At 48.0% G+C, this 22,535-nt stretch overlaps 1 protein-coding gene across 1 annotated transcript in view; it reads left to right on the forward strand.

The window, feature by feature from the left end:
* The first annotated feature begins 296 nt into the window (after positions 1-296).
* The window catches only part of LOC134966791 (multiple epidermal growth factor-like domains protein 11), a 138,288-nt gene continuing 116,049 nt past the window's right edge, over positions 297-22,535 (forward strand). The window contains exons 1-7 of the mRNA XM_063943806.1: positions 297-470; positions 719-898; positions 7,259-7,450; positions 7,764-7,988; positions 8,239-8,388; positions 9,296-9,399; positions 10,617-10,831. Of these exons, the coding sequence (XP_063799876.1) occupies positions 308-470; positions 719-898; positions 7,259-7,450; positions 7,764-7,988; positions 8,239-8,388; positions 9,296-9,399; positions 10,617-10,831 (1,229 nt within the window). The 5' untranslated portion in view covers positions 297-307. The remainder of the gene's footprint in view (positions 471-718; positions 899-7,258; positions 7,451-7,763; positions 7,989-8,238; positions 8,389-9,295; positions 9,400-10,616; positions 10,832-22,535) is intronic.

Consider the following 22,535-nt stretch of genomic DNA (forward strand, 5'->3'; position numbering starts at 1 on the left):
ACGGGCACAAAGACAGACCCTTGTTTTCCTTTATTCCAGGGAACTGCTCTGCGGGATATTACTGTGTGTTGGGAGCTGCTGTTGAGTCCCCTACTGATGGTGTCACTGGGTCGCCCTGTCCAAAGGGTCACTACTGTCCTTCAGGGGCAAATGCTCCTATGCCCTGTGAAGAGGGTAAGTCTGTATACACCTCTCGCCATATATAGCCATGGAAGGAATCCGGGCTGTGAGGCACATATGGTTTATTTGGCCCATGTTGATGTTTGCAGGTTTCTTCCAAGACCTGGAGAGACAATCCAGCTGTAAGATGTGCCCGGCTGGGTTCTACTGCCAGACAACACAGCTGGGGGGCAGCGTCGTACCCAAGCTGTGTCCTGCCGGTCACTTCTGCCCACCGGGAAGCAAGAATGGATCGAAGCAAAGATGCCGACGTGGTACATACAGCCCAGACCAGCAACTGGCATCTCAAGGTGTGTTTAGCCGCGGTTCCCCTCCTCATACTATTACTGTGACGGTGTGCGCTATTCAGCAGTATATATTATTTGCAGCACTGCCAGTAGTTTGCACATTGCTGTATAGGAAACTAGCAATGCCCAATACAAACTGCAATACGTTCATTTGACTTGTAACCTGTTATTATCTGTAGCATCTACTATATATATATATATATATATATATATATATACGTAGCTATGCTGTGATTATATTCTAAATACAGAGGAGTGCCGGCCGTGCCCTGCTGGATTCTACTGCGCGGTGGAAGGCCTTACAGAACCGTCCGGGCGCTGTCTGCCTGGGTATTGGTGCATCTGGGGTGCCCAGGTCTCAAATCCGACCGATGGCGTAACAGGCGCCGTGTGTCCGGCCGGGAGGTTTTGCGAGGACGGAGACGTGTCAGGTACCTGCACTCTGCTAATTGCACCAATCAGAGCCTGTACGATCAGTAATGTGCGGTGTTCCGTAACTTCCCACCCTCACCTGTTCCCCTGCTGATACGCTTACATGGAGCAGTCTCACCGAGGGGCAGAGACAGCTCATGTATAGTGCACATCCAGACAGCAGAGAGTGTCACAGAGACAGCCGGCTATAACACAGTAATAGAGCGCCCCTGTAACCACAGCCAGACAGCAGAGAGTGCAGTCACAGAGACAGCCGGCTATAACACAGTAATAGAGCGCCCCTGTAACCACAGCCAGACAGCAGAGAGTGCAGTCACAGAGACAGCCGGCTATAACACAGTAATAGAGCGCTCCTGTAACCACAGCCAGACAGCAGAGAGTGCAGTCACAGAGACAGCCGGCTATAACACAGTAACAGAGCGCCCCTGTTATCACAGCCAGACAGCAGAGAGTGCAGTCACAGAGACAGCCGGCTATAACACAGTAATAGAGCGCCCCTGTAACCACAGCCAGACAGCAGAGAGTGCAGTCACAGAGACAGCCGGCTATAACACAGTAATAGAGCGCCCCTGTAACCACAGCCAGACAGCAGAGAGTGCAGTCACAGAGACAGCCGGCTATAACACAGTAATAGAGCGCCCCTGTAACCACAGCCAGACAGCAGAGAGTGCAGTCACAGAGACAGCCGGCTATAACACAGTAATAGAGCGCCCCTGTAACCACAGCCAGACAGCAGAGAGTGCAGTCACAGAGACAGCCGGCTATAACACAGTAACAGAGCGCTCCTGTAAGCACAGCCAGACAGCAGAGAGTGTCACAGAGACAGCCGGCTATAACACAGTAATAGAGCGCCCCTGTTATCACAGCCAGATAGCAGAGAGTGCAGTCACAGAGACAGCCGGCTATAACACAGTAATAGAGCGCCCCTGTTATCACAGCCAGACAGCAGAGAGTGTCACAGAGACAGCCGGCTATAACACAGTAATAGAGCGCCCCTGTTATCACAGCCAGACAGCAGAGAGTGTCACAGAGACAGCCGGCTATAACACAGTAATAGAGCGCCCCTGTTATCACAGCCAGACAGCAGAGAGTGCAGTCACAGAGACAGCCGGCTATAACACAGTAATAGAGCGCCCCTGTAACCACAGCCAGACAGCAGAGAGTGCAGTCACAGAGACAGCCGGCTATAACACAGTAATAGAGCGCCCCTGTTATCACAGCCAGATAGCAGAGAGTGCAGTCACAGAGACAGCCGGCTATAACACAGTAATAGAGCGCCCCTGTAACCACAGCCAGACAGCAGAGAGTGCAGTCACAGAGACAGCCGGCTATAACACAGTAATAGAGCGCCCCTGTTATCACAGCCAGACAGCAGAGAGTGTCACAGAGACAGCCGGCTATAACACAGTAATAGAGCGCCCCTGTAACCACAGCCAGACAGCAGAGAGTGTCACAGAGACAGCCGGCTATAACACAGTAATAGAGCGCCCCTGTAACCACAGCCAGACAGCAGAGAGTGCAGTCACAGAGACAGCCGGCTATAACACAGTAATAGAGCGCTCCTGTAACCACAGCCAGACAGCAGAGAGTGCAGTCACAGAGACAGCCGGCTATAACACAGTAACAGAGCGCTCCTGTAAGCACAACCAGACAGCAGAGAGTGTCACAGAGACAGCCGGCTATAACACAGTAATAGAGCGCCCCTGTTATCACAGCCAGATAGCAGAGAGTGCAGTCACAGAGACAGCCGGCTATAACACAGTAATAGAGCGCCACTGTTATCACAGCCAGACAGCAGAGAGTGTCACAGAGACAGCCGGCTATAACACAGTAATAGAGCGCCCCTGTTATCACAGCCAGACAGCAGAGAGTGCAGTCACAGAGACAGCCGGCTATAACACAGTAATAGAGCGCCCCTGTAACCACAGCCAGACAGCAGAGAGTGCAGTCACAGAGACAGCCGGCTATAACACAGTAATAGAGCGCACCTGTAACCACAGCCAGACAGCAGAGAGTGCAGTCACAGAGACAGCCGGCTATAACACAGTAATAGAGCGTATTGTACTTTAACATAAAACAAAATAAAGAGAAATTAAGTTAACAAATTTAAAATACAGTAAACTGAGGTACAATACATATAGGCCCTCATTCCGAGTTGATCGCTCGCAAGGCGATTTTAGCAGAGTTACACACGCTAAGCCGCCGCCTACTGGGAGTGAATCTTAGCTTCTTAAAATTGCGACCGATGTATTCGCAATATTGCGATTACTAACTACTTAGCAGTTTCAGAGTAGCTTCAGACTTACTCTGCCTGTGCGATCAGTTCAGTGCTTGTCGTTCCTGTTTTGACGTCACAAACACACCCAGCGTTCGCCCAGACACTCCCCCGTTTCCCCGGCCACTCCTGCGTTTTTTCCGGAAACGGTAGCGTTTTTTCCCGCACGCCCATAAAACGGCCTGTTTCCGCCCAGTAACACCCATTTCCTGTCAATCACATTACGATCGCCGGAGCGATGAAAAAGCCGTGAGTAAAAATACTATCTCCATTGTAAAATTACTTGGCGCAGTCGCAGTGCGAATATTGCGCATGCGTACTAAGCGGAATTTCACTGCGATGCAATGAAAAATACCGAGCGATCAACTCGGAATGAGGGCCATAGTAACATACAGTACAATACATGCAGGAAGATACAGTACAGTGACATAAAATACATACAGTACGATACAGTACAATGATGTAAAATAAACGCAGTAAGATTGAGTACAATGATGTAAAATACAATCAGGAAGATACACTATAATACATGCAGTAAGATACAGTACAAAGACGTAAAATACATGCAGTAAGATACAGTATAATACATGCAGTAAGATACAGGACAATGACATAAAATACATGCAGTAAGATACAGAACAATGAAGTACAATGACTTACAGTAAGATACAGTACAATGACATACAGTAAGATACAGTACAATGACTTACAGTAAGATACAGTACAATGACATACAGTAAGATACAGTACAATGAAGTACAATGACATACAGTAAGATACAGTACAATGACTTACAGTAAGATACAGTACAATGACATACAGTTGATACAGTACAATGAAGTACAATGATATACAGTAAGGTACAGTACAATGACATACAGTAAGGTACAGTACAATGGCGTAAAATATATACAGTAAGATACAGTACAATGCATACAGTAAGGTACAGTACAATTACGTAAAATACATACAGTAAGATGCAGTACAATACATACAGTAAGATACAGTACAATACATACAGTAAGGTACAGTACAATGAAGTAAAATACAGGCAGTAAGATACAGTACAATGAAGTAAAATACATGCGGAAAGATACAGTACAATACATACAGTAAAAGAACACTACAATTACATAAAATACATACAGTAAGATACAGTACAATTACATAAGTAAAGGAACAGTACAATGACGTAAAATACATACAGTAAGATACAGTAACATGCATACAGTAAGATACAGTACAATGAAGTAAAATACATACAGTAAGATACAGTACAATACATACAGTAAGGTACAGTACAATGAAGTAAAATACATACAGTAAGATACAGTACAATACATACAGTAAGACAGTAAAATACATACAGTAAGATACCGTACAATACATACAGTAAGACAGTAAAATACATACAGTAAGATACCGTACAATGGCGGAAAATACATACAGTAAGATACAGTACAATGCATACAGTAAGGTACAGTACAATGAAGTAAAATACATACAGTAAGATACAGTACAATACATACAGTAAGACAGTAAAATACATACAGTAAGATACAGTACAATACATACAGTAAGATACAGTAACATACATACAGTAAGATACAGTACAATGAAGTAAAATACATACAGTAAGATACAGTACAATACATACAGTAAGGTACAGTACAATGAAGTAAAATACATACAGTAAGATACAGTACAATACATACAGTAAGACAGTAAAATACATACAGTAAGATACCGTACAATACATACAGTAAGACAGTAAAATACATACAGTAAGATACCGTACAATGGCGGAAAATACATACAGTAAGATACAGTACAATGCATACAGTAAGGTACAGTACAATGAAGTAAAATACATACAGTAAGATACAGTACAATACATACAGTAAGACAGTAAAATACATACAGTAAGATACAGTACAATACATACAGTAAGACAGTAAAATACATACAGTAAGATACAGTACAATGGCGGAAAAAATGCATACAGTAAGGTGCAGTACAATGCATACAGTAAGGTGCAGTACAATGGCAGAAAATACATACAGTAAGATGCAGTAACATACATACAGTAAGATACAGTACAATTAAGTAAAATACATACAGTAAGATACAGTACAATGCATACAGTAAAGTACAGTACAATGAAGTAAAATACATACAGTAAGATACAGTACAATACATACAGTAAGACAGTAACATACATACAGTAAGATACAGTACAATGGCGGAAAATGCATACAGTAAGATACAGTACAATGCATACAGTAAGGTACAGTACAATTAAGTAAAATACATACAGTAAGATACAGTACAATACATACAGTAAGACAGTAAAATACATACAGTAAGATACAGTACAATGGTGGAAAATACATACAGTAAGATACAGTACAATGCATACAGTAAGGTACAGTACAATGCATACAGTAAGGGACAGTACAATGAAGTAAAATACATACAGTAAGATACAGTACAATACATACAGTAAGATACAGTACAATGGCGGAAAATACATACAGTAAGATACAGTACAATACATACAGTAAGATACAGTACAATGAAGTAAAATACATACAGTAAGATACAGTACAATGGCGGAAAATACATACAATAAGATACAGTACAATACATACAGTAAGATACAGTACAATACATACAGTAAGATACAGTAACATACATACAGTAAGGTACAGTACAATGAAGTAAAATACATACAGTAAGATACAGTACAATGCATACAGTAAGGTACAGTACAATGAAGTAAAATACATACAGTAAGATACAGTACAATACATACAGTAAGACAGTAACATACATACAGTAAGATACAGTAACATACATACAGTAAGGTACAGTACAATGAAGTAAAATATACACACAGTAAGATACAGTACAATGAAGTAAAATACATACAGTAAGATACAGTACAATACATACAGTAAGACAGTAAAATACATACAGTAAGATACAGTACAATACATACAGTAAGACAGTAAAATACATACAGTAAGATACAGTACAATGGCGGAAAATACATACAGTAAGATACAGTACAATACATACAGTAAGATACAGTAACATACATACAGTAAGATACAGTACAATACATACAGTAACATACATACAGTAAGATACAGTAACATACAGTAAGATACAGTACAATACATACAGTAAGGTACAGTACAATACATACAGTAAGATACAGTAACATACATACAGTAAGATACAGTACAATACATACAGTAAAGTACAGTACAATACATACAGTAAGATACAGTAACATACATACAGTAAGATACAGTACAATACATACAGTAAGATACAGTACAATACATACAGTAAAATACAGTAACATACATACAGTAAGATACAGTACAATACATACAGTAAAGTACAGTACTATACATACAGTAAGATACAGTAACATACATACAGTAAGATATAGTACAATACATACAGTAAGGTACAGTACAATACATACAGTAAGATACAGTACAATACATACAGTAAGATACAGTAACATACATACAGTAAGATACAGTACAATGACGTAAAATACATACAGTAAGGTACAGTACAATACATACAGTAAGATACAGTACAATACATACAGTGAGGTACAGTACAATACATACAGTAAGATACAGTAACATACATACAGTAATATACAGTACAATGACGTAAAATACATACAGTAAGGTACAGTACAATACATACAGTAAGATACAGTAAAACGACGTAAAATACATACAGTAAGGTACAGTACAACATTTACAGTAAGATACAGTACAATACATACAGTAAGGTACAGTACAATACATACAGTAATATACATACAGTAATATACAGTAAAATACATACATTAAGGTACAGTACAACACGTACAGTAAGATACAGTACAATACATACGGTAAGGTGCAGTACAATACATACAGTAAGGTACAGTACAATGAAGTAAATACATACAGTAAGGTACAGTACAATGAAGTAAAATACATGCAGTAAGATGCAGTACAATACATACAGTAAGGAGAAACCTTCCAAGCTGATACCTGTTTGTTGGCAGGTGACTGCCGGGCTGGATACTTCTGCGATGTCCGATCGTTCCGCCATGACCAAGCAATCTGTCCACCTGGATTTTATTGCCCTGAGGGGACACCGTCTCCTGTGCCCTGTGACAGTGGGACCTATGCTCCTCTCAGCGGCAACGTGTCACCGGAGGACTGCCGGCCGTGCCTGTCTGGTCACTTCTGCAATGGTATGTCACTAGTGTACTTGTGGAGTGGAAGCGTGGGGAAGTGTATCACAACAGATTTATATAGGAAGCGTATGTGATGGTCTGCGGTGAGGGAGGATCTTCTGCAGTCCGCAGTGTACATAGACAGTTACATTACCCCGTATCCTGTAAAAGACATCTCCTCTGAAGGGGGAGCTCCATTAGAATTTGGTGCCCACTAGTGCGTGCTATGGGAGCTACCGTTTAGATAATAAATACACACAGGAGCTCATGTTGGAACTATGGGTGTGGCAGAAATGGTCACTAAATACTATTTATAATGTCTCTTATGTAGGTACGGGGCAGGAAGTCTGGCAAGGTCTGTGCTCCACTGGATTTTATTGCCCTCCTGGACAGATCTCCCCCCGGCCCTCCGCTCACCGATGTCCAAGTGGCTTCTTTTGCCCTGCGGGGTCTCCAGCTCCGGTTCCCTGTGAAAGTGGAACCTACCAGGCTTTGGAGGGAAGAGAGAGGTGTAACACTTGTCCTACAGGGTTTTACTGTGACCCCGATCCTGACAGTGAGTCTCGCTTTTGGTGCACATCTGAGGGTGTCTGTCTCTCTGTGAGGTATTGGTCTGTCATCGGGCCGCACACGGTATATCTGTAACTCCGCAATACACACCAGGTGTAACGTCTCACACACAATGTGGAAATGAGCAGGTGTAAACGTTGCCTCATATTATATCTGCTTATTAACGTTAATTAATTTCTTACTTATAAAATGTATCTGTTGGATGATTATTGTGATAATTGCATTTTATCTTTTAGGTTCTGGAGTATCAATGCCAGCTCTCTGCCCGGCTGGGCACTACTGCCCATCGAGCACCAGTTTCATCTCTGTGCTTCCATGCCCGGCTGGAACATATGGACCCAAGACTGGAGCTTCAAGTAAATCTGACTGTGAGGCCTGCCCAGCAGGTGAGGAGAACACGGCCGGCACTCAGTGTTAGCGGATAATGCTCAGTACACTATTACTACATACATATTGTGCCGGTGAAGTAGCTCCTGCTTTGCCGTTTATCGAGGCGAGGCAGGAAGCTATAGAGCCGAGGAGTAATAACATCTTGTCACAAACCGGGGTCTTAGTTTGTCTTGTCTGATTCAGCGCTGCCATTTTAGGCGAGCTGCGCTGCTACTGTCCTAATACAGCGATCTGGATCGCTTGTTATTTACATTCCACAGCTGCATGAGAGCGGCCATGTTGTTTCCAAGTCAGGTGAATGAACCTTCCAGTCAGATACTGTTGCTGTGCTTACGTGATTCTAAGTCTGGACATACTGAGCTCCATGCCCAATATGGGGTGGTTCATGCTGATGGGGAGCGACTTTGCGGTAGGATAAACAACCTCTTATTGGCCAGAAACATGGTGCATACTGTGGTCCAGGTTACAATGGGGGTGTAATGCGTGATCCACTCTGCTTCTCATTCACAGTCACCTACTGCCTCATGTTCAGTGGAGCATATCTCGTCCATTGTGTTACCTTCCCTGGACATTGCCAGGGTGAAACCATCTTGGCCTAAGTCACTGGGAAGAATTGCCTTAGGGTTAGGGAGAGCGTCTTTCTCTCAGAAAATACAGGGAGCAGCCCTGAGATAAGAATTATATTTACAAAAAACACCATGGGGTAAATTTACTAAGGTGGGAGATTCTTGGTGATTTTGCCCATAGCAACCAATCAGATTGTGTCTATTATCTTCTAGAAGTAGCTAGACAAATGTTAAGTAGAATCTGATTGGTTGCTATGGGCAACATCACCAGTTCTAAAAAAAACTCCCACCTTAGTAAATTTACCCCCATGTTTATTTGACTTGTCTTTTACCACAGGAATGTACTGCTCATCCGAGGGGCTGCACAAGCCCACAGGCTACTGCTATGCCGGATACTACTGTTCCCAGGGGGCTGTGACCCCGATGCCAATAACTCCACGGGTGAGGAACCTCTCCTATCGTACCGCATGTTACAGGAGGCATACTATACTATACTATATGGCGCTTTGTTTAGCTCTGGTGTGCAATTTCAGCTTTCAAAATGTCGATAGTGGGAACGTAGACCGGCATGCCGACATACTACTAATGCGATTTAAAAGGGTTCTCTTTGCAACTTCAGTCCCATTACTTTCATGTGGCGTGCTGGGTTCTACCTCAGTGTCCCCGCTCTCAGGGACGGACATATTGAATGATGAACTCGGAATTATATCCTGGTTGTTTTGCATATATAATTTTATAGATGTCCAGAAGTGGATTAGATTATCTTCCGCTATGAGGGCCAATACTTACATCTTCTTTCCTGTAAATGTATTACATCAAGCCCCTGGCCCCGTGCTAGGCCCCTCCCCCTGACACCATTCTGTCACTTCACAGAACGCAGTTGACAATTAGTATGGAAGGAAAGAGAGTATTGGCCGATGCAGCCTGCAATACCTTTTCCCCGTGCACCAGTTGTCATCCATACTATTATATAATAGGTGATGAGGGACAGTGCCCCTGTAAGGAAATTATCAGTAGAGCATTACACAAGCTTTACACAGTATTGTTATTCTCTTCTATACACGGCTCTGTCAGAGATAAACCTCCTTATATCAATCTCCTTCAGTTGTCTGTTCGTTACCCTTTGTTTACCAATCGATTGGGAATCCCAGGAAGCAGACAACACACGTAGTTATGTCCACCAAATTGAGACTGGCTTCACTTTATTTAGCATGACATTATATAGAGAACATTATATAGAGAACTTGCATGAACACTTGATAAACGCCACATTTCAAAACGATACTACATCTCTTCTCATAACTCCTCTCAGGCTGACTCCCTCCTACGTGTCCTTCACCAGAAGTCTAAACACACAGAGACTGTCTAATAACATGTTTTTAAGACTTATAGATACGACCTTGCTTCGCACAGAACGTACTAACTGTGAAATGTCAGCATTATTATGATTTACTCAGAGAAGCAAACTTCTGCTACTCTACATCATGGCTGCTACTTAACAAAATGGCTGACACTGCATAAGCTAAATACATTTATCTTCCTCAGCTCTGTGCATTTGATGTCATTGTTGTGCTTGTTGCTTACGATACACAATACACACCCCTGCATCATCCCGGGGGACCGCCGTATGTCATTACAGCCTTTGCTTTAATTGGCAGGTGCCGTTTGATGTACAATTCCCACAGAACGATATCTGCCCAGCTGGCCACTTTTGCCCTAATGGAACCCGGTCGCCAGTTCCTTGCCCTCCGGGGTCATACTCTATGGCTGCAGGCCTCAGTGCCCAAGAGGAGTGCCAGCCTTGCCCACCAGGACATTACTGTGCCCAGCCTGGACTGTCCGACCCATCCCAGGCATTGCCGTGCTCCGCAGGGTGAGTACCAGCTTGTTGTATAGTATAAGCTATAGAGGGTAAGGAAAGGAAATTCTGCTTTCCAGTGCCCGCGGCTTGGCACAATGAGGCGGCACTGCCGGACAGGTTTGGGCTTTCAGTGCCTCTAATAAAAGAAAATAATAATTGTTTTAAATAAAAATCAACAAAAAAAAGGTGTACAGGTGTCACCGCAATATCGGTCACACATAGGCTTTACAGGACTTACCGCAAGTCATATCAGTGTTAGCAGCAGCAACAGTTTGTTGTATAGGATGACATAATAAATATATTATTATTATTATTATTATTATTATTATTATTACATAGGGCTATTGGGCCATTGAACTTGAAATAAGAGCTGTGCGATCTGTAATATAAACACAGGGTGGGGCTGGTACACATGAAAAAAGAGCTACGGTATGTTATCTGTAATATAAACACTGGATGGCGCTATTACACATTATTATTTATTATTATTATCCTTTTTTTATATGGTGCCACAAGGGTTCCGCAGCGCCCAATTACAGAGTACATAAACAAAAAATCAAAACAGGAAAACAGCAACATACAGTTGACAATAATATAGGACAAGTACAGGGTAAATGACATACCTACATCAGGAGATTACACTGGAATAAGTATCAGGTGCCAGAAGACTGCTGGATTTGGTGCAGTTGAAGACTATTAAAGTAAGAAAAATGATAAGCACATGAGAGAAGAGGACCCTGCTCATGAGAGCTTACATTCTGAAGGGGAGGGGTAGACAGACAGGGGTGACACAGATGGGGTACATAGAGAGCGTGGAACAGAGGGTTAGGATGAGACTTGGCTGGGTTTGGTGAATAAGTGGGTCTTGAGAGCCCGTTTGAAGTTTTGTAGAGAGGTGGAGAGTCTGAGGGGGAGAGGTAGGGAATTCCAGAGAAGTGGTGCAGCACGTGAAAAATCTTGGAGGTAGGAGTGGGAGGAAGTAATCCGTAGGCAGGAGAGTCGTCGTGCATTAGCAGAGCGAAAAGGACGGGTGGGAGTGTAAAGGAGATAAGGTCAGAGATGTAGGTGGGAGAGGAGTGGGTGAGGGCTTTGTAAGCCAGTGTGAGAAGCTTGAAATGGATTCTGAAAGGGAAGGGAAGCCAGTGAAGGTCTTGTAGGAGAGGAGAGGTAGACGTAGTGCGTTTGGTGAGGAAAATGAGCCGGGCAGCAGCATTGAGGATAGATTGGAGTGGAGAGAGGTGTTTGTCAGGAATGCCAGTCAGGAGGAGATTACAGTAATCCAGTCTGGAGATGACCAGTGAGTGGATAAGAGTCTTAGTAGCATCCTGGGTCACAAAGGGTCTGATCCTGGAAATATTTTTGAGATGAAAACGGCAAGATTGTGAGAGGTGCTGAATGTGAGGTTTGAAGAAGAGGGAGGAGTCAAGGATTACTCCAAGACAGCGCACTTGGGGGCTAGAGGAGATAGTAGTGCCATCAATAGATAATGAAATTGTGGGAGGTGAGGTTATGCGGGAGGGAGGGAAGATGATCAGCTCAGTCTTAGACATGTTAAGTTTAAGAAAGCGCTGGGAGGAGGTAGCAGAGAGACAGTTGGAGATACAAGTGAGGAGAGCCCGGGAGAGGTCTGGAGAGGAAAGATAAATTTAAGTGTCATCAGCATAGAGGAACTAATGAGCTTACCTAGGCCCTTGTTCCAAGTTGTTCGTTCGCTAGCTGCTTTTAGCAGCATTGCACACGCTAGGCCGCCGCCCTCTGGGAGTGTATCTTAGCTTAGCAGAATAGCGAACGAAAGAATAGCAGAATTGCTAATAAATAATTATTTGCAGTTTCTGAGTAGCTCCAGACCTTCTCCTACACTGCGATCACCTCAGTCCGTTTAGTTCCTGGTTTGACGTCACAAACACGCCCTGCGTTCGGTCAGCCACTCCCCCGTTTCTCCAGACACTCCTGCGTTTGTCCCTGACACGCCTGCGTTTTTTAGCACACTCCCGGAAAACGCTCAGTTACCACTCAGAAACGCCCCTTTCCTGTCAATCATTCACCGATCAGTAGTGCAACTGAAAAGCACCGCAGAATCCACAGCAAATCTACTAAGTTTTTAGTTAAATAACTAAGCGCATGTGTCCTGCGTGCCTTGCGCATGCGCAATTAGCAACAAATCGCAGCATAGCGAAAATCGCCAACGAGCGAACAACTCGGAATGACCCCCCTAGTGAGGACGTATAGAGAGAGAAAAGAAGAGGACTAAGGACAGAACCTTGGGGTACACCTACACTTAGTGGAAGTGAGGGGGAGGTGGAGTAATGAGAGGAGACAGAGAATGAACTGTCAGAGAGGTAGGAAGACAGCCAAGAGAGGGCAGTATCACGCAGATCAATGGAGTGAAGGATTTTAGTAGGAGAGGATGGTCCGCAGTGTCAAAAGCAGGGCTTAAAGTGGTCCTGGAGAGGTGGGGGAACTCACCTCGCCCGCAACACCGTAGAAGGGGTGTGGCCTCACAAGGAAGGGGTGTGGCCACACAAAGTACCACCAATTCAAAATAATGCTTCACATTTCCCGCCCCACATACTAGTGCCCTTTACACACACAATGTCCACAATAGCAGAGTCCCCCTTTTACACAGTACGGCAGACAGAGCCCCCTTTTACACAGTACGGCAGACAGAGCCCCCTTTTACACAGTACGGCAGACAGAGCCCCCTTTTACACAGTACGGCAGACAGAGCCCCATTTTACACAGTACGGCAGACAGAGCCCCATTTTACACAGTACGGCAGACAGAGACCCATTTTACACAGTACGGCAGACAGAGCCCCATTTTACACAGTACGGCAGACAGAGCCCCATTTTACACAGTACGGCAGACAGAGACCCATTTTACACAGTACGGCAGACAGAGACCCATTTTACACAGTACGGCAGACAGAGCCCCATTTTACACAGTACGGCAGACAGAGCCCCATTTTACACAGTACGGCAGACAGAGACCCATTTTACACAGTACGGCAGACAGAGCCCCATTTTACACAGTACGGCAGACAGAGCCCCATTTTACACAGTACGGCAGACAGAGACCCATTTTACACAGTACGGCAGGTAGAGCCCCCTCCAAGGGCAAACGCAGGATTTATGAGGGGGTTTTCCAGCTAGATATATACATATATACATACTGGGGGGATGGTGAGGGCATGGGGGGACACATACTGGGGGGCCGGTGAGGGACATGGTAGAACATACTGGGGGGCCGGTGAGGGACATTGGGGGACACATACTGGGGGGGTGAGGGACATGGGGGGACACATACTGGGGGGGTGAGGGACATGGGGGGACACATACTGGGGGGCCGGTGAGGGACATGGGGGGACACATACTGGGGGGTGAGGGCCATACATACTGGGGGGATGGTGAGGGACATGGGGACACACATACTGGGGGGGGGATATGGGAATGCACATAGTGGGGTCAGGTAAGGGATATGGGGACACATACTGAGAGATGGGTGACTAGTGACACACTGGGGCCTGGGTGGGAGGGGACCTGGTTACATGCACATGTACATTAGAGCCTGGTAGATCAGCATTGCTCCCCTCAGATTGTGAATGAGCTGCACCCAGCAGAGGAGGAGCTCAGGCAGCACACAGGACGCAGTACACAGGACGCTGCAGATCCTGAATAAAGATCCTTCCATCGGCTCCACCATAATTTTTTCTATTGACCTGAGCGTTGAGATGAAAGAGAAGTGACAGGCAGCAGTGTACACTGCTAGAGCCTACCTCACTCTATGTCAGCACTCGCGGCTCCGCGTTCCGCCCCCACATGTAGTTGCAGCCGGTGATCATGATCACTGATCAGTGATACTTTCTCCCCTCACCCTGCACGCAGCGGCGCGCGCCCGATTCCACTTCCTGTATGGCAGAACACTAAACACATTCTGCCGGGGGTGACAGGGAGAGCGGAAGTGAGCAATGGAGGAGGGTAGGTGGGGACAGGCAACGAACATGCAGCTCCAGCCCCAGGCAAATCCAGCAGCGGCCAACGAGTGAGCATGGAGTGGGTGCTTCACATCCCTCATGCTGTTCCACTCTGTTCCGCCCTTTAATTGTTAGCGCTCATAGGCAGCTGCCTAGTGGTGGCGTCGGCCCTGGGAGAGGGCACTTTGAATCTGGCGCCGACTGTGCGCCATTCACGGCTCCTGGACCGCCAGCTAATGAGAAGCTGCCACTTGGCAGCTTCTCATTGGCTGGCGGTCTGCGAGCCGTGATTGGCTCACGGCAGATTTTAAAAAAACCTTCCCTTCTTCTGATTGGTGCTGCAGCCGGTCCGCAAGCCATGATTGGCTGGCGGCCGCTGCCACCTTTACAATGGAACAGGGACATGATGCTGTGGCCGGGCGGAGGCGGAACTGGTTCCGCCTGCAATTAGAGGTGACGGAACGCAGTTCCGCCCCGTTCCGGCCCACTTTAACCACTGGTCAAAAGCAGCAGAGAAATCAAGAAGAATAAGTAGAGAGTAGTGGCCCTTTGATTTGGCAGCATGGAGGTCATTGCATACTTTTGTAAGGGCAGTTTCAGTGGAGTGGAGAGGACGGAAGCCAGACTGGAATGGGTCAAGCAGTGAGTATGAGGAAAGAAAGTAAGTAAGGCGGAAGGAAGAAATAAGAGCCACAGTATGTCATCTGTCATATAAACACTGGATGGCGCTATTACACATGATATAAGAGCTACAGTATACCATCTGTCATATAAACACTGGATGGCGCTGTAACACATGAAATAAGAGCTACAGTATGTCATCTGTCATATAAACACTGGATGGCGCTATTACACATGAAATGCAAGTTATAAAACTGAGGCGATTACACAGTGCAGTATATCTTAGATTGTGACTCTGCTGACATTGATGATGGGAGATAGTGTTTTAATTAACTTGTATGCAAAATACAAGTCGTTTAACTGAAATCATCTTTCATAAGATAGAGAATGATGATAGCTGTAATGTAGTAAATGGACTTGTGTTTAGTTTCCTGTCAGATGAAAATATAATAATGAAAGGGGAATATACTGTATAATAATGAGACTGGAATGTTTCTATAATGACTCCTGCATTTAGTTCTGATCCCAGGACTGTTTATAGCAACATGACGGACTCTTGTGTGATTGACATAAGTCCTCTATATAAAGAGAAGGAGGATTGGAGGCCGGTGGTGGTTTTAGAGGTGAGAAACCTGCAGGGTTTAGAACTGGTGTATAATGTATTTGGGTGTCGAGAGGTTATTGTCTGGCTCAGGATTGTGTCCATTGCAAGATGTTACTATAGTATGTATCCATGTGCAGGGTGCAGTGAGAGCTGGTCCGGTAGCAGGCTGCACTCTGATCTCTCTGTAACTGGGCCCACCTCGCTATTACTGTGCAGGGTGCAGTGAGAGCTGGTCCAGTAGCAGGCTGCACTCTGATCTCTCTGTGACTGGGCCCATCTCACTATTACTGTGCAGGGTGCAGTGAGAGCTGGTCCAGTAGCAGGCTGCACTCTGATCTCTCTGTGACTGGGCCCACCTCACTATTACTGTGTGGTGTGCAGTGAGAGCTGGTCCAGTGTCAGGCTGCACTCTGATCTCTCTGTGACTGGGCCCACCTTGCTATTACTGTGTGGTGTGCAGTGAGAGCTGGTCCAGTAGCAGGCTGCACTCTGATCTCTCTGTGACAGGGCCCACCTCGCTATTACTGTGTGGTGTGCAGTGAGAGCTGGTCCAGTAGCAGGCTGCACTCTGATCTCTCTGTAACTGGGCCCACCTCGCTATTACTGTGTGGTGTGCAGTGAGAGCTGGTCCGGTAGCAGGCTGCACTCTGATCTCTCTGTAACTGGGCCCACCTCGCTATTACTGTGTGGTGTGCAGTGAGAGCTGGTCCGGTAGCAGGCTGCACTCTGATCTCTCTGTAACTGGGCCCACCTCGCTATTACTGTGTGGTGTGCAGTGAGAGCTGGTCCAGTAGCAGGCTGCACTCTGATCTCTCTGTGACTGGGCCCATCTCACTATTACTGTGTGGTGTGCAGTGAGAGCTGGTCCAGTAGCAGGCTGCACTCTGATCTCTCTGTGACAGGGCCCACCTTGCTATTACTGTGTGGTGTGCAGTGAGAGCTGGTCCAGTGTCAGGCTGCACTCTGATCTCTCTGTGACAGGGCCCACCTCGCTATTACTGTGTGGTGTGCAGTGAGAGCTGGTCCAGTAGCAGGCTGCACTCTGATCTCTCTGTGACTGGGCCCATCTCACTATTACTGTGCAGGGTGCAGTGAGAGCTGGTCCAGTAGCAGGCTGCACTCTGATCTCTCTGTGACTGGGCCCACCTCACTATTACTGTGTGGTGTGCAGTGAGAGCTGGTCCAGTAGCAGGCTGCACTCTGATCTCTCTGTGACTGGGCCCACCTCGCTATTACTGTGCAGTGTGCAGTGAGAGCTGGTCCAGTAGCAGGCTGCACTCTGATCTCTCTGTGACTGGGCCCATCTCACTATTACTGTGCAGGGTGCAGTGAGAGCTGGTCCAGTAGCAGGCTGCACTCTGATCTCTCTGTGACTGGGCCCACCTCGCTATTACTGTGTGGTGTGCAGTGAGAGCTGGTCCAGTAGCAGGCTGCACTCTGATCTCTCTGTGACTGGACCCACCTCGCTATTACTGTGCAGTGTGCAGTGAGAGCTGGTCCAGTAGCAGGCTGCACTCTGATCTCTCTGTGACTGGGCCCTCCTCGCTATTACTGTGCTGTGTGCAGTGAGAGCTGGTCCAGTGTCAGGCTGCACTCTGATCTCTCTGTGCCTGGGCCCACCTCGCTATTACTGTGTGGTGTGCAGTGAGAGCTGGTCCAGTAGCAGGCTGCACTCTGATCTCTCTGTGACTGGGCCCACCTCGCTATTACTGTGCAGTGTGCAGTGAGAGCTGGTCCAGTGTCAGGCTGCACTCTGATCTCTCTGTGACTGGGCCCACCTCGCTATTACTGTGTGGTGTGCAGTGAGAGCTGGTCCAGTGTCAGGCTGCACTCTGATCTCTCTGTGACTGGGCCCACCTCGCTATTACTGTGTGGTGTGCAGTGAGAGCTGGTCCGGTAGCAGGCTGCACTCTGATCTCTCTGTGACAGGGCCCACCTCGCTATTACTGTGCGGTGTGCAGTGAGAGCTGGTCCGGTAGCAGGCTGCACTCTGATCTCTCTGTGACTGGGCCCACCTCGCTATTACTGTGCAGTGTGCAGTGAGAGCTGGTCCAGTAGCAGGCTGCACTCTGATCTCTCTGTGACAGGGCCCACCTCGCTATTACTGTGCAGGGTGCAGTGAGAGCTGGTCCAGTAGCAGGCTGCACTCTGATCTCTCTGTGACAGGGCCCACCTCGCTATTACTGTGCAGGGTGCAGTGAGAGCTGGTCCAGTAGCAGGCTGCACTCTGATCTCTCTGTGACTGGGCCCATCTCACTATTACTGTGCAGGGTGCAGTGAGAGCTGGTCCAGTAGCAGGCTGCACTCTGATCTCTCTGTGACTGGGCCCACCTCACTATTACTGTGTGGTGTGCAGTGAGAGCTGGTCCAGTGTCAGGCTGCACTCTGATCTCTCTGTGACAGGGCCCACCTCGCTATTACTGTGTGGTGTGCAGTGAGAGCTGGTCCGGTAGCAGGCTGCACTCTGATCTCTCTGTAACTGGGCCCACCTCGCTATTACTGTGTGGTGTGCAGTGAGAGCTGGTCCGGTAGCAGGCTGCACTCTGATCTCTCTGTAACTGGGCCCACCTCGCTATTACTGTGTGGTGTGCAGTGAGAGCTGGTCCAGTAGCAGGCTGCACTCTGATCTCTCTGTGACTGGGCCCATCTCACTATTACTGTGTGGTGTGCAGTGAGAGCTGGTCCAGTAGCAGGCTGCACTCTGATCTCTCTGTGACAGGGCCCACCTTGCTATTACTGTGTGGTGTGCAGTGAGAGCTGGTCCAGTGTCAGGCTGCACTCTGATCTCTCTGTGACAGGGCCCACCTCGCTATTACTGTGTGGTGTGCAGTGAGAGCTGGTCCAGTAGCAGGCTGCACTCTGATCTCTCTGTGACTGGGCCCATCTCACTATTACTGTGCAGGGTGCAGTGAGAGCTGGTCCAGTAGCAGGCTGCACTCTGATCTCTCTGTGACTGGGCCCACCTCACTATTACTGTGTGGTGTGCAGTGAGAGCTGGTCCAGTAGCAGGCTGCACTCTGATCTCTCTGTGACTGGGCCCACCTCGCTATTACTGTGCAGTGTGCAGTGAGAGCTGGTCCAGTAGCAGGCTGCACTCTGATCTCTCTGTGACTGGGCCCATCTCACTATTACTGTGCAGGGTGCAGTGAGAGCTGGTCCAGTAGCAGGCTGCACTCTGATCTCTCTGTGACTGGGCCCACCTCGCTATTACTGTGTGGTGTGCAGTGAGAGCTGGTCCAGTAGCAGGCTGCACTCTGATCTCTCTGTGACTGGACCCACCTCGCTATTACTGTGCAGTGTGCAGTGAGAGCTGGTCCAGTAGCAGGCTGCACTCTGATCTCTCTGTGACTGGGCCCTCCTCGCTATTACTGTGCTGTGTGCAGTGAGAGCTGGTCCAGTGTCAGGCTGCACTCTGATCTCTCTGTGCCTGGGCCCACCTCGCTATTACTGTGTGGTGTGCAGTGAGAGCTGGTCCAGTAGCAGGCTGCACTCTGATCTCTCTGTGACTGGGCCCACCTCGCTATTACTGTGCAGTGTGCAGTGAGAGCTGGTCCAGTGTCAGGCTGCACTCTGATCTCTCTGTGACTGGGCCCACCTCGCTATTACTGTGTGGTGTGCAGTGAGAGCTGGTCCAGTGTCAGGCTGCACTCTGATCTCTCTGTGCCTGGGCCCACCTCGCTATTACTGTGTGGTGTGCAGTGAGAGCTGGTCCGGTAGCAGGCTGCACTCTGATCTCTCTGTGACTGGGCCTATCTCACTATTACTGTGCAGTGTGCAGTGAGAGCTGGTCCAGTAGCAGGCTGCACTCTGATCTCTCTGTGACTGGGCCCACCTCGCTATTACTGTGCAGTGTGCAGTGAGAGCTGGTCCGGTAGCAGGCTGCACTCTGATCTCTCTGTGACTGGGCCCACCTCGCTATTACTGTGCAGTGTGCAGTGAGAGCTGGTCCAGTAGCAGGCTGCACTCTGATCTCTCTGTGACTGGGCCTATCTCACTATTACTGTGCAGTGTGCAGTGAGAGCTGGTCCGGTAGCAGGCTGCACTCTGATCTCTCTGTGACAGGGCCCACCTTGCTATTACTGTGCAGTGTGCAGTGAGAGCTGGTCCAGTAGCAGGCTGCACTCTGATCTCTCTGTGACTGGGCCCTCCTCGCTATAACTGTGTGGTGTGCAGTGAGAGCTGGTCCAGTAGCAGGCTGCACTCTGATCTCTCTGTGACTGGGCCTATCTCGCTATTACTGTGCAGTGTGCAGTGAGAGCTGGTCCAGTAGCAGGCTGCACTCTGATCTCTCTGTGACTGAGCCTATCTCGCTATTACTGTGCAGTGTGCAGTGAGAGCTGGTCCAGTAGCAGGCTGCACTCTGATCTCTCTGTGACTGGGCCCACCTCGCTATTACTGTGCAGTGTGCAGTGAGAGCTGGTCCAGTAGCAGGCTGCACTCTGATCTCTCTGTGACTGGGCCTATCTCACTATTACTGTGCAGTGTGCAGTGAGAGCTGGTCCGGTAGCAGGCTGCACTCTGATCTCTCTGTGACAGGGCCCACCTTGCTATTACTGTGCGGTGTGCAGTGAGAGCTGGTCCAGTAGCAGGCTGCACTCTGATCTCTCTGTGACTGGGCCCACCTCGCTATTACTGTGCAGTGTGCAGTGAGAGCTGGTCCAGTAGCAGGCTGCACTCTGATCTCTCTGTGACTGGGCCCACCTCGCTATTACTGTGTGGTGTGCAGTGAGAGCTGGTCCAGTAGCAAGCTGCACTCTGATCTCTCTGTGACTGGGCCCACCTCGCTATTACTGTGCAGTGTGCAGTGAGAGCTGGTCCAGTAGCAGGCTGCACTCTGATCTCTCTGTGACTGGGCCTATCTCGCTATTACTGTGTGGTGTGCAGTGAGAGCTGGTCCAGTAGCAGGCTGCACTCTGATCTCTCTGTGACTGGGCCCACCTTGCTATTACTGTGTGGTGTGCAGTGAGAGCTGGTCCAGTGTCAGGCTGCCAGGGCCGTAACTACATGTGTGCCAAGTGGGCTCGGCACACAGCGCAGTTGCCCTGAGGGCGCAACGGCCAGCGGCATGTAATGAGTCAAATTGACTCATTACATGCCGCCTCTGTGTGCGCCGTGCGCCGCGTTGGAGGGAGAAGAGACCAGCGCCGGGCAGCGTTCAAGGAGGAGGAGGGAGGGGGAGCAGGGAGCCGCAGCAGCGCTATTTGATTGGTAGTAAGCGCCGCTGCAACATCCCCCTCTCCTTCTGTATTGGCTGCCCGGCGCTGCTATGGATGCTGGGATGCGGTTCCTTCATCCCAGCATCCACAGCAGCGCCAGGCAACCAATACAGAAGGAGAGGGGGATGCTGCAGCGGCGCTTACTACCAATCAAATAGCGCTGCTGCGGCTCCAGTCCCCATCCCTCCTCCTCCTTCTCACCTCTGCCTGCACCGAGGGAGCTGCCAGCACGAGGAGACTGTCAGCGGGGAGAAGGTAAGTATATCCCTCTCTTTCTCTCTCTCTCTCTCTCTCTCTCTCTCTCAGGGGGACACCGTCTGCCGCAATGTGTAAAAAGGGGGACTGGCTGCCGCAATGTGTAAAAAGGGGGACTGGCTGCCACAATGTATAAAAAGGGGGTCTGGCTGCCGCAATGTGTAAAAAGGGGTCCTGGCTGCCGCAATGTGTAAAAAGGGGGACTGGCTGCCGCAATGTGTAAAAAGGGGGCCTGGCTGCCGCAATGTGTAAAAAGGGGGCCTGGCTGCTGCAATGTATAAAAAGGGGTCCTGGCTGCCGCAATGTGTAAAGAGGGGGACTGGCTGCCGCAATGTGTAAAAAGGGGGACTGTCTGCTGTAATGTGTAAAAAGGGGGACGCTGTCTGCTGTAATGTATAAAAGAGGGCCTGGCTGCCGCAATGTGTAAAAAGGGGTCCTGGCTGCCGCAATGTGTAAAGAGGGGGACTGGCTGCCGCAATGTGTAAAAAGGGGGACTGTCTGCTGTAATGTGTAAAAAGGGGGACGCTGTCTGCTGTAATGTGTAAAAAGGGGGACGCTGTCTGCTGTAATGTGTAAAAAGGGGGACACTGTCTGCTGTAATGCATAAAAGGGGCTCTACCTGGTGTAGTGGCGCTACTGTGCAGCGTAATTTGAATAATGTAGACTACTGTGCACCGTAGTATGAATTGCTATTATTTTGTGGCCACGCCCCTTCCCCATGAAGCCACGCCCCTATACATTTTTCGCACGCCTACGCCGCCCCTATCTTACATGGGGGGCACTGTCGTTTCTTGCACACAGCGCTAAAATGCCTAGTTACGGCACTGCAGGCTGCACTCTGATCTCTCCATGACTGGGCCCACCTCGCTATTACTGTGCAGTGTGCAGTGAGAGCTGGTCCAGTGTCATGCTGCACTCTGATCTCTCTGTGACTGGGCCCACCTCGCTATTACTGTGCAGTCTGCAGTGAGAGCTGGTCCAGTAGCAGGCTGCACTCTGATCTCTCTGTGACTGGGCCCACCTCGCTATTACTGTGCAGTGTGCAGT

This window comes from Pseudophryne corroboree, chromosome 10, assembly GCF_028390025.1.
Source record: "Pseudophryne corroboree isolate aPseCor3 chromosome 10, aPseCor3.hap2, whole genome shotgun sequence".
Lineage (NCBI taxonomy): Eukaryota > Metazoa > Chordata > Amphibia > Anura > Myobatrachidae > Pseudophryne > Pseudophryne corroboree.